The 13,834-nt window shown below is 37.6% G+C and overlaps 1 protein-coding gene across 1 annotated transcript in view; it reads left to right on the top strand.

The window, feature by feature from the left end:
* Positions 1–450: 450 nt before the first annotated feature.
* The window catches only part of LOC130230328 (interleukin-2 receptor subunit beta), a 19,905-nt gene continuing 6,521 nt past the window's right edge, over positions 451–13,834 (top strand). Inside the window, exons 1-6 of the mRNA XM_056459290.1 lie at positions 451–675; positions 8,209–8,265; positions 9,522–9,642; positions 9,845–9,983; positions 10,320–10,386; positions 12,795–12,891. Coding sequence (XP_056315265.1) covers positions 9,555–9,642; positions 9,845–9,983; positions 10,320–10,386; positions 12,795–12,891 — 391 coding nt within the window. The 5' untranslated portion in view covers positions 451–675; positions 8,209–8,265; positions 9,522–9,554. The remainder of the gene's footprint in view (positions 676–8,208; positions 8,266–9,521; positions 9,643–9,844; positions 9,984–10,319; positions 10,387–12,794; positions 12,892–13,834) is intronic.

The raw sequence follows: 13,834 nt of genomic DNA, 5'->3' as shown, positions 1-13,834 counted from the left end.
AAATACACTTTGTTTACTTTAGTAACGTGTAATGCATTAAATAGGCATATAACTCAACTTAACTTCATTTCTAAAGCACTTTTAAAGTGCTGTAGCCTACAAACACATGCAAACAGCCTAAACGCCTACAATCTACAACACATGTCCAAACACATGATTAATTAAAAGCTAAAGAAAAATAAGTGGGTTTCAATGACGTCTGAAATGTCTCTAAAGTAGGAGGAGATGTTCTTGGAGTGTGCAAGATCTGTCCAAATATAGAAGTAAAATACATACAGATATTGGGTTATTTGATTATTACAGTCGGTGTGTTTCTAGGCCTATACAATACATTTACCACTACAGATTATTTCCAGTAGCTACTTTACTATAGTACGTTTCAAAACCCCTATTACTTTAAATATAGTGTTTATTATTTGTGACATCACCGAAGAAGAAGAAGAAGAAGAAGAGAGATGGAAGTTTAAGGAAAGAAAACCAGGGGATTTTTAGTCTGTGGTTTCGACAGAAGCGAGAGAGAAACCGCAGAGGGTTTTACACTCCATTCTCTCAAACCAGAACTCAGAAACAGGCAGAATGAAAAAGGAAAGAGTGTATCAGCTTCAGTCTTTTCCCCAGTGTGAGGATCCAGTGATCAGAGAATCAGTGATCAGGAGATGAAGAAGAGCCACGAAGGTCAGTCAATCATCCACTGCTGCTGATAGGGGGGTGGGGGGTGGGGGGTTATTAATCGATAAGCGATCATGTGGGTGATTGGGTGGTGTAGAGCTGATGAAGATGAAGATAGAGGATAATGATGGTGATGGTGTTTGATTAGGTGATGGAAAAAGAGCAGAAGGATGTGACAGAAGAGGTGTGGGTGAAGGAGGATGTAGCGGCTCTTTTCTCGTAATGTGTGTGTGTGTGTGTGTGTGTGTGTGTGTTTAAGTGTGTTTGTGTGGCTTAGATATTTGTGTGATTCCAGGAAGAAACAAGATAGTCGCTCTTATCAGCAGCTTCATTAAAATGGACTACATATATATATATATATATATATATCTAGTCAAAATGATTGGCCGCACCATTAAAAAATGTCCCAAGAGTTGTTTAACATATTTGTAAAGATAGTTTAATGAGTTGACTTACGAATAACTAAATACTTTAGTGTTTGCCATGATGACTACATAATATTTTATTATTTTGTAAGATATATTCAGCTTCAAGTTCAATTTTAAAGTTTAATTGGGCAAGTTATGTTAAGTTATTGGACTGTGGTTGAAAATTGAAATAATAATTCTTAAGGGGGCTGATAAAGTGGACCTTAATAATGTTTTTTTTAATGCTATTATTCCAACCTCAGAAAAACAAAGAAAAACAGAAAAATATGATAGAAAATACTGTGAAAAGTTCCCCACTTTGTTAAACATCACTTAAAAATATTTAAATAAGAGGCTCTCACTATATATATATATATATATATATATATATATATATATATATATATATATATATATATACATATATATATATATATATATATATATATATATACATATCACACACACACACACACATATATATATATATATATATATATATATATATATATATATATATATATATATATATATATATATATATATATATATATATATATATATACACGCATACAGGTAAAAGCCAAATCATGTCATGTTTATATCTGCATTGAATTCTACAATAATGATTTCCTAAACTCAGCAGCCATATTAGAGTGAAGGAAAATAAAGTGTTTTCTTAATGTTTTGAATGACTTGCTCAAAATATGAGCAAAATCTGAGTCTCTTCATCTGTCAGCAAATGATTTGTGTTGTAAATATGGCTGTCAGGAGTTTTTGGAAATTATCGTTACGCTGGATGACATTGTCTGAAATCAGGGGGGAAATCTGATTGGGATTATTTTCTGAGAAGTAAATACACCTAAATAAGGGCCACCGTAACGTGAAGGATCAATATATTTACAGTAGAACTGCATTAGACTGATTAAACTGAAGAAACATCCTTTATTTTAACCAGAGCTCATGAAAATGTGTTGTGTGTGTGTGAGAGTGTGCCGTCTTTATGTGTCTGTCTGATTATGTGTGCGTGCAGGTTAATAAATGTGTGTTTATGTGTGTGTGTGTGTGTGTGTGTGTGCGCATTTTTATATTTGTGCGTGTTTATATGTGCATTTGAATGTTTATGTGTGTGTGAGTGTGTGTGTGTGTATGTGCTGGTTAATAATTGTGTGTTTATGTGTGTGTGCAAGTTTGTATTTATGTGTGTTTATGTCTGTGTGTGCATGTTTATATTGTGTGTGTTTATGTGTGCATTTGCATTTTATATGTGTGTGTTTATGTCTGTGTGTGCATTTTTATATTTGTGTGTTTATGAGTGCATTTGCATGTTTATTTGTGTGTGTGTTTATGCCTGTGTGTGCATGTGTATGTGCATGTTTATATGTTTGTGCTTATGTGTGTGCGTGTTTATATTTGTGCTTATGTGTGTGCGTGTTTATATTTGTGTTTATGTGTGTGCATTGTTATGTTTGTGCTTATGTGTGTGCGTGTTTATATTTGTGCTTATGTGTGTGCGTGTTTATATTTGTGTTAATGTGTGTGCGTGTTTATATTTGTGTTTATATGTGTGCGTGTTTATATTTGTGTTTATGTGTGTGCGTGCCTGAGCATGTTTATATTTATGTGTTTATGTGTGTGCGTGTTTATATTTGTGTTTATGTGTGTGCGTGTGTGAGCATGGTTATATTGTGCGTTTATGTGTGTGCATATAAAAATTTGTGCGTTTATACATGTGTGCGCGCATTTGCATGAGTGTATATGTCCAATCTGTGTGCGCATGTTTGTGCATATTTATAATTATGTGTACATGTTTATTTTTGTGTGTGTTTAAGTGTGTGTGTGTGTGCGTTTGCATGTGTATATTTGTGTGTGTGTGTGTGGTTTGACCTTCATTATTTACACCCACAGTTGTCATATTTTGCTGTGTTTCCATCTCTGTTCTGAGGCCCTTCAGATGACCCTGATATTAAAAGCTCACAGTGTTTTTAGATAGAATTATTAAAGTATGATGAAGTGTGTCTCTGGAATGATCGCTTTACCAACATTTGTGTGTGTTTGTGCACTGTTTGTGTGTTCAGCATTTGCATGTGTGTGTTCAGTGTGTGTGTGTGTGAACTATATGCGTGTGTGTTTAGTGTGTGTATGTGTTCAGTGTGTGTATATGTGCGTCTGTGTGTGTGTGTTCAGTGTGTGTGTGTGAGTGAACTATATGCATGTGTGTTTAGTGTGTGTTTGTGTTCAGTGTGTGTATATGTGTGTGTGTGTGTGTGTGGTAAAGCCACATGTTTTTTCCGCCCTTAATCTGCAGATCTCCTGTATCTCTCCTGGCCGTCTCAGACCGCTCTTAAGCTCGATCTGTACAGAGGTTACTCTGGGTTCAGCAGGGTTGCTGTGATTGGATCTGATCAGTAAATCACAATAGAGCAGCACTGATGGAGCGTTATTGATCATCTGCTGGACCTGCAGCATTTAAAGACACAGATCACCCACAAATGAACATTTACTCCCTATTTACTCTCCCTCAATGGTTATAAACCTTCATGAGTTTTCAACACAAAAGAAGATATTTTGAAGAATGTTGGAAATCAGTAACCATTGACTTCAATAGTGTGAAGAAACTCATGAAGGTTTGAAGAGTAAATAATATATTTGGGGTGGGGGGGGGCTGTCCTTTTAACGTGTGTGTATGATGATCACAGTGCAGTTTATGAAGGTGACGTTTCTTCAATATATAAATACAAGAGTGAAGCTGTGAAAGTGTCTCTGTGTTTCAGTTTCGCTTGAATCTGTTGGTTTGGATCAGAACTGAAAGGCTGATATTAGTTGAGACGACGCTCTGAAAGTGAATGGTGATAGCCCTCAGAGCAGCAAGTGTCTAACTTCACACATCGCATACTTTCATAAGCTGATAATCGAGTTCGAGAGCATCTCCAATATGCACAATAATATAATATGTGTGTGTTAGCAATTAGAAACTCTCTTGAAAAGCCTCTCTTAAATGTGTTTCGTAACACTTAAAGCTTTATATTTCACCACAATCCTCAGAATAACCAGTTTGGAGGTCATTTTTCCATCATTTGACAGAGTATCACATTATTTAGTGTGTGTTGGAAGTGCTGGATGATGTTGAATCAAACTTTACACATGAAATCTTTCAATGGAATGAATAGTTTTTAGCTACTGTTATAAATAATTGTGCACTGGTTTGTATAATCTCTTTAAAATCTTTACATTCTCTTGTCTGTTAAATACAAAAAGAGTTAAATATAATCAATTTAATTAAAGCATTACAGTTAACACAAAAATAGAGTTAACTCATTCAGAACTCATTCGGATTGAGTTCTGCTTAATATACACTGTTAAAAACATCTGTTCATTAACAATTGTTCATATTTTGTAATTAATGTTTTATTATTATTATTATTTATTCATGTTTTTTAATTGCATTGGGATCTTGATCTTTTCTATCGTTCTTATTTTATTTATAATAGTTTGCAGTGCTATATTGTCTGGGGTGGTGTAAATTACCATACAAAAACCAAGTAATAAACTGCCAGTACATCTTTCCTCTTATAATACAGACTTAATTCTCTTTAGATTATTTATTATATTGTTTCAATCCTCTAAAACTTTAGCAAAAATCACTGAACAGAGCAGTTCACCACCGGAAATACACTGGAAAATAATAAATATAAATATTTTTTTATTTTTTTACAGTGTAATCAGTTTATGAGTAACCAAAAGTATTTTTCATTATGTAACTTAAAATATATATATATATATTTATGTTTATAGTTTGCATGTTCTCCCCGTGTTGGTGTGGGTTTCCTCCGGGTGCTCCGGTTTCCCCCACAGTCCAAACACATGCACTATAGGGGAACTGATCAACTAAACTGGCTGTAGTGTATGAGTGTGTGTGTGTGTGTGTGAGTGTGTATGGGTGTTTCCCAGTACTGGGTTGTAGCTGGAAGGGCATCCGCTGTGTAAAACATGCTGGAATAGTTGGTGGTTCATTCCGCTGTGGTGACCCCTGATGAATAAGGGACTGAGCTGAAAGAAAATGAATGGATGAATGTAATATAATAACACATTTCACAAAGCTGCTTTGTAAGAATAATTATTGTGAAGAGAGCAACACAAGCAAAGCTGAGTTGAGCTGAAGTGAACATATGAATATATAAAAACTAGAGTTATAATAATCTGTCATCTTTTAATAATTAATGATGTCATTCAGACCCAGCTAATAATGATGTCAAAACTGATGAAACGTCTGGTTTTTCTGAGAATATTAAAGCGGTGGAGGAGGAAATGTTGGCGGTTCATTCTGCTGTGGTGACCCCTGATGAATAAATAAACTGTCTAAACTGATGAAAGCTCTGGTTTTTCTGAGAATATTAAAGCGGTGGAAGAGGAAATGTGTCAGAGCTTTGGCTCTTTATTTAATATTCAGAGATCTGCATTATTCCTCATGTTAGTGACTCAGATGCTGATGATGGACATAAAAATATCAACTATGAGATTACACAATTATGGTGCTGTAATCAGACTATTTTAATATGATTTTCATGCTGACTTCAGATATATTGAAGCAGGATAATCCTGACAGGAATAAAATATCTTTATTGATTATGATCAACAAGAGCCTCGAGAGCTTCTGTTTTAAAGATGGACAGTTCATACTCACTCTGAATGACACTAGATCCCTATTTCAGTCATTCATTTTCCTTCGTCTTAGTCCCTTATTTATTAGAGCTCCCAACAGCGGAATAAACCAGATGAGATGTATCTTTAAGACTGTAATAATCTAAAATACTTCACTTAACTTCACAGCACTCTTAAATATAATAATTATCCCTTTACTTTTGCTGTGGATTAAAGTTCTTGCTTAATAAAGTAACAGATGTCACTTGTGTTGTTATTTTTTCCCTAAACACTGAACCTAATCAAGGTTAAAGATAAAGATATCAGATATAGATGTTGAATGCGCTGTTGAAGAGTTATAGTATCACACACACTTCAGCAAACTACATGATGCCATCCGCTCTCTGCTAATAATGTGTGTGATGATGAATCATGTCTGTTTTTCTGAGAATATGGATGCTCTGAAGAGGAAACTGGTGGAAGATGAGCTCGAGCGTGTCGACACCTGCATGACAGTTCTTATGAATGAATATTAAGACTCATTCTGCATGCATATACAGCTGAAGGCAGAATTATTAGCCCCCCTTTAATTCTTTTATAAATATTTCCCAAATGATGTTGAACAGATTGAGGAAATGTTCACAGTATGTCTGATAATATTTGTTCTTCTGGAGAAAGTTTTATTTGTTTTATTTCGGCCAGAATAAAAGCAGTTTTTAATTGTTTAAACACCATTTTAAGCTCAATATTATTAGCCCCTTTAAGCTATATTTTGTTTCTGATAGTCTCCAGAACAAACCATCATTATACAGTAACTTGCCTAATTCCCCTAACCTGCCTAGTTACCCTAATTAACCTAGTGAAGCCTTTAAATGTCACTTTAAGCTGAATAGAAGTGTCTTGAAGAATATCTAGTCTAATATTATTTACTGTCATCATGACAAAGAGAAAAGAAATCAGTTATTAGAGATGAGTTATTAACACTATTATTATTAGTAATGTGTTGGAGAAATCTGCTCTCTGTTAAACAGAAATTGGGGGAAAAATAAACAGGAGGCTAATAATTCTGACTTCAGCTGTATATATCATAGGGCAGCACGACTCTGGAAAAATATGCACCATTACTGATGAGTATTGTTATAATGATAATTCTTAAGATATAACGATACATCTTCCTTCAGCTTCCCTTATTTATCAGAGGTTACCACAGCAGAATGAACCGCCAACTTATCCAGCATATGTTTTATGCAGTTCCAGCCCCAACCCAGTACTGGGAAACACCCATACACTACAGCTAGTTTAGTTGATCAATTCCCCTATAGCGCATGTGTTTGGACTGTGGGGGAAACCGGAGCACCCGGAGGAAACCCACACCAACACGGGGAGAACATGCAAACTCCACATAGAAATGCCAACTTGACGCAGCTACGACTCGAACCAGCGACCTTCTTGCTGTGAGGCGACAGTGTGACATCACTGAGACCTTTTTAAATCGTTTATTTAATGACACTAAAATAAAATCTATACTTTTAGGTCTAATTAAATCTAGTTCACTCTAATAGTTAATCATTTGCAGGAGGGTGAATGATCGTCTTCAACAGTGGATGGTTGTCATCAGGATATGAGAAGAGCGATGTGTGTCTTTAGTCCCCCAGTAGTGATAATAACACACAGAAATAAAAGCGCTGATCCGCTGATACGAGACAGAATTACGGCTAATGGAGTTTTGTTTTTCTGAAAGAGTGAAATGAGAGCAACACACACCTGAAACCGCGCTGTTTTTCACACTGATCTGAGGTCAGCAGCAGGTGCAGCCCCTGTGTATGTGTGTGTGTGTGTTTATCCATAGTCTTTATCAGCGTGCGCACACACACACACACACACACACTCAAACACACCAGCTCATGAACAACACCAACAGAATTAGCTGGATGGATGTTGAATAGATAGATGGATGGATGGACAGATAGATAGATAGATAGATAGATAGATAGATAGATAGATAGATAGATAGATAGATAGATAGATAGATAGATAGATAGATAGATAGATAGATAAATAGATAGATGGATAGATGGATAGATGGATAGATAGATAGATAGAGCAGTAAAGAGGTTCATAACCACAACTGTGGTTTTCTGTGAAGCTTCTCAGAAATGTGAAACCCAAACACACACACACACACACACACACACACACACACACACACACACACACACACACACGCACACACACACACACACACACACACACACACACACACACACGCACACACACACACAAATGTATCATCTTATGTGAATGCTGGACAGGGCTGTGTGTGTGTGTGTGTGTGTGTCTGCTTTTCCTCCTACATGCTTCTCACTTCCTGTCAGCGTAAATGTCACCAAAACAGCGCAGCTCAGGTTATATCCCTGACCTCTTTATGTGTGTGTGTGTGTGTGTGTGTGTGTGTGTTTAACCCTATGCGTGTGTTGTGGCTCTCACACAGGAACAGGAGTTCAGCAGTGTGACAGTCTCAGCGCTGGAGCGGCGGCTCTACACACACGTATGTAACACGCTTTCATTATTCATTCATTCTGCATCTACACACACACACGTGTCTCACACACACTTACACTTGCTCAGTTAATAATAATATAATAAATGGAGAGAAATGAGGTGAAGAACAGACAGAATCCTGACCTTCATCATCCTGTAGTCTTCTGATATATCAGTGTGAGTTTGTTCAGTCACATGTAGATGTCAGACGCTGATTCATTTCTTCATTTTACTGATAATAAATCATATAATAAATCTAATTATTCACTGAAGTTTTATTTTATTGATGGTTATTTCAGAAAATGAGCTGATGTGCGTTTCATTCCTGTTTTTGATTATTGGATCATGAACTGTTGGCTCTTAAATACACTGTGTTGAGGATTATTTCACATGCTCTTTACTTCAGTGTGTTCCTCTCTGTTGAACACTGGCAGCAGAAATGTGTTGATGATGCGCTGGAATCACTGTCAGCTCAATATACAGCAGCTTTGAGCTGAAACTGAGCTGAATGTGCTGTCGGTCTCCATGGTGGAGAGTTCAGGCGTTTCTCGTCATGTCTGTGGGGGATGATGATGATGATGATGATGATGATGTGTGTGTGTTCTCGATCTGGGTTTTTCCACCTGTTGCTCACACTGTCTGAAGCTTTGGGGAAGAGAGATCAGCACAGATGCTTTATTTGTCACCGTCTGCACTGCGCTACACTCACATACACACACACACACAGTTCATCATCATTCCTTTTCCTTCAGCTTACTCCCTTTATATATCAGGGGTCGCCACAGCGGAATGAACCGCCAACTATTCCAGCATGTGTTTTACACAGCGGATGCCCTTCCAGCTGCAACCCAGCACTGGGAAACACCCATACACACTCATTCACACACACACACACATACACACACACTCATACACTACGGCCAGTTTAGTTGATCAGTTCCCCTATAGCGCATGTGTTTGGACTGTGGGGGAAACTGGAGCACCTGGAGGAAACCCAAATTTTCTAATTGAGAATTGCGTTATTGGTGTTGCCAAAGCTTGAAATATCAAAATAATAGATAGCATAACATCATAATAGAAACAAAACAACATAAAAATTTAGACTTAAATAAATAAATTAGGGACTTCGGCTTAGTCCCTTATTTATCAGGGGTCACCACAGCGGAATGAACCGCCAACTTAAAAAAAAGTAGTGTGATTAAAAAAGAACGTGTGTGAACATTCATAGCACTGACATTATCTGTGTGTCTCTCTCTCTCTCAGATCTCCTTATGTTGCTATGAGGAAAACACCGTCATGCAGAGTCTGATGATGACGATGATGAGGATGATGATGATAATGGTGGCTTTGATGTGCTTCTTATCATCAGCTCAGGCAGATCAAAGTAAGATCACACACACTTGAGTGTTTGTGTTGAGCATACACTCCAACACACGCTGGTTTGCCAGAAATATAAGTCAAATATGGATGTGTTATTCAATTTTTGTGCAAATAAGACCTTAATCTGTGCAGAAAAGACTTTAGAAGGGCTTTACATATAAGCGTGCATTTCTTAGGTGTGTGTGTGTGTGTGTGTGTTTCTGCAGGTCTGGTGTGTCAGAATAATTTCACACACAGTGTCATGTGTGTGTGGAACACGTCAGCGTTGATCATCAGGGATGCTGTGCAGCCTGAGACCCGCTGCTTTCTGAAAATCACCGTAAAGAAGAGCTCAAGTAAAACCAAGTACGTGTTGTTTCTGAGTGGAGTTTGCATGTTCTCCCCGTGTTGGTGTGGGTTTCTCCGGTTTCCCCCACAGTGCAAACACATGCGCTATAGGGGAATTGATCAACTAAACTGGCCGTAGTGTATGAGTGTGTGTGTGAATGAATGTGTATGGGTGTTTCCCAGTGATGGGTTGCGGCCGGAAGGGCATCCGCTGTGTAAAATACATGCTGGAACAGTTGTCGGTTCATTCTGCTGTGGTGACCGCTGATGAATAAGCTGAAATCTAAAATCATACGGTTGTGTTTTTGGTTGTTGGATCTAAATGGGATGTAATTTGATTCATTTTGATTGCAGGATGAAAACGCAGATGCTTGCAGACCCAGAACAACCGCACATCCGCAGGGCCGGTGTGGTTTTCCGGGTGAGTCCCTTTTATAATCAGACCTGATGAATGAAACACTTTGATTGACATTCTCCCTTTGTACGTGTCATCAGAGGGGGAAAGCCCCGCCCACTAGTGCACATCTCTCCATCTCATTAGCATAAACAGCAGCCCTGAGTGAGAAGCAGCCGTCTGTCCATTAGCCATTAGAGTGTTTGAGCTGCTGAAGATAATGTCAGCATAGACTAAGAGGATTATAGATGTGGAGTTTTAGATGAAGCAGCGACAGGAGCGACATAGACTGACAGAAGCATGAAGCTCACACTCACACTGAATCACACATGCACACCTGGGGTCTGTTCTTCGTACGTGGATTACTCAATTAGCTGGATTTGGTTATTGACGATTTGACACGATCCAGGATCGTTTCGTTCTTCAAAACTCATCTGAGAGTTGTTGTCATAGCAGCAGTTCTGGTAGCTCAAACCTGCTCGGGAGCAGGCTCATTTCATATAAACAGGATTAGTTTGGGTCAGTTCAAGCTAAGATAATGCTGAAAGTATGTTTCTTACAGTAGTTAAACACACTTGGGAAAATAGTAAATATATATTTTTAACTTTATATATGTTACAGTGACCAGGGAAGTGCAAAACATTACAAAGTGTGAAACACTTTAACAGAGCTCGAGACAAATTTACATTTAGAAAAACATTTTTACCTTATTATAAGACACAATTACACAGGAGAAACGATTTCACCAAGGACGAAACACATTTACATTTCAGACAAAAATGAACAAAACGCAAAACACTTTTACAAGTCCCAAAACTAATGTACAATGACAGACTCCTTACGGAAAGGGAATGTCCCACACACTGGGAAATATCAGCTGTTGTGTGACTTTGTAGACACAGGTTACCATGAGTCTACAACAGGCATGGGCAAACTTGATCCTGGAGGGCCGGTGCCCCTGCAGAGTTTTGCTCCAACACTAATCAAACACACCTGAACACCCTAATTAGTGTCTTCAAGATCACTAGAAAGCTACAAGCAGGTGTGTTTGATTAGGGTTGGAGCAAAACTATGCAGGACACCGGCCCTCCAGGATCCAGTTTGCCCATCCCTGCTCTACAACTGTAAAAATCATGTTTGACCAACTGTGATAAACATATTAGAGCTATTCTGAGAACATATCAGCGTGAGAGTATGTAGAAACATGTAAACGCAAGTCTTGTTATATGTATAACTGTGTCTTGTTTATTTTTGTCTAAAATGTAAATGTGTTTCGTCCTTGGTGAAATAGTTTTTCCTTTGTAATTGTGTCTTATAATAAAGTACAAATGTTTTTAAAATGTAAATTTGTCTCGAGCTTTATTAAAGTGTTTCGCACTTTGTAATGTTGTTTTGCATTTCTCGACCACCGTAATATATATATCAGGTTAAAAAATATATTTGAATAAAATTATGCAATCTGCACAATAAAAGTACAAAGACTGCCACCTGGTGGATCAAAGAGAAAATGTATTGATATGAACTTTAGATACAAACAGGTACATGCACAATATTTGACTTTTTAAAAAACAAAAACAAAGGATAGGCCTAATAATTTATGCAGTCATGCATGTGTTTAGACCGCTAATATGCTGGCGATTGACACCTTTACCGATATCAAAATGCTTTTTTGATGCAAAATTAATGTATACAGTTATTCCTTACGCTGATTAAAAACCTTGAGTAGGCCTGGGCTACTATAATAAAGAAAATCTTCTCTAAATGCACATTGATCTGCATTGGAATACATGATGAATACTCTTGACGTAAAGCCTGCAGCTCACAACAAATGTGGAGAGTTATATTTAATAAACCGTTTACAAGGAATTCCATGTAATTAAGCTCACATGGATAATTGAATATTAATCAGATGATGTCATTACGCTGGTGTGCCGTCAGCCAATCACTGCATTGCTGATCATGATTTCGAGAATCGATAGATCTGTCCTTCACAACACACACAGATCTCAGATCAGTTCATCCAGACATTTTAATCTGATTCACCAACTTGTTTGAAAAACCAAATTATTCAGAGATCAGTTATCAAGATGAACAGATCCAGGATCTGCCAAATCATCTTAGATCATTTGAGCGAGGTACGAAGAACAGAGCCCTGACCAGCACTCACAACACAGCTAATAGCTCCGCCCTCTTCTGAAAAGAGCACAATCTCATCTGCATTTAAAGCGACAGACACCAAAACACCTCGACTAGGATCAAAGTCTGAAGGGGTCAGTTTCAGAGAGTTGGAGAACAGTAGCTGTGTGTTATTCTCAGCTCAAACTCAAACACACACACACACTCGAGATGGATTATACATTCTGTATAAATGGTCAAATAGGTCTTCTTCAAAGCTCACATGATCAACAGGCTCACCTCTTTCTCTTGTCCTGTAGAAACATCTGATATCAGTGGCCATCCTGCAACAGGAGGTGTGGTGTGACGGCTACACAAACCCTATGGTGAAAGTAGAAGAGATGGTAAAGGACGGCGGTGAGTTCAGTATGATCACTTCAGCATCACACCTCAGAGCAGCAGAGCTATTCATTCATTCATTCATTCATTCATTCAATCATTCATTCATTCATTCTCTTTTCGGCTTAGTCCCTGTAAGGTCAGCCAGTTAGTCCAATGACAGTGTCTACTGGTGGACGAAGGTTCACTGCATGTTCGGTCTTTTCAGTGCACATTGTTGCTTTACTTTAAATCTGACTCCAATCTGAATATGAGGTGGTTTAGAATATTAATATACTTATCCTCGTTTTATCTGACTCCTATTACAAAACATTGATACGTTTATTTTACTTCTCTTATTCTCTTCGAGTCATTGTAGTATATTATTCTCGTTCATTCGGATTCCTATACCTTCCTGAGTCTATACAGGCCGAGTATACAGTCTCTTAAGCACAAGCATGTCAGTCTTGGTCACTAAACAGAGGCGATTGACCGCTATCCTAAAGGCAGAACTCTACTTACTCAGATTAGGATATCTGTTGTGTGGTCCTCATAGATCTGCTAAATCTAAACAAAGCTATTTAACCACACCATGATCATTACTATAGAATAAAGCAGGCCAATCTGCTTAAACTATTAGTAACTTTGAGTAATCACTGTACGATTTAAATAGTATTATAAGTATAGAGATGAAGGTCTATCCCCTTAGATAGCCTTTCACAGTCTAAATATGCTTGAAGTAATGCCAATGTGTTAGTCGGAGCTCTAAGAACATCGTATAGCATGTCACGCTGCTCCGTCTAGTGTTTTAGTCCGCTACTAACCTGTACAGGGGCTCGTGGTGTTATGGACTTAACGTAATCTACTAGAGATAATAACATGAACTCTGTTTGAATAATTCAAAACAGAACAATTTATTATTCAGGTAAATGTATATTATGGTCAGCGCCAATAGCCTAGTGGTTAAGTGCGCTGACATATA

The sequence above is a fragment of the Danio aesculapii genome, chromosome 6 (genome assembly GCF_903798145.1).
Source record: "Danio aesculapii chromosome 6, fDanAes4.1, whole genome shotgun sequence".
Classification (NCBI taxonomy): domain Eukaryota; kingdom Metazoa; phylum Chordata; class Actinopteri; order Cypriniformes; family Danionidae; genus Danio; species Danio aesculapii.
The sequence above is the reverse complement of the archived record's forward strand: the minus strand, read 5'-3'. Positions and strand labels throughout refer to the sequence as shown.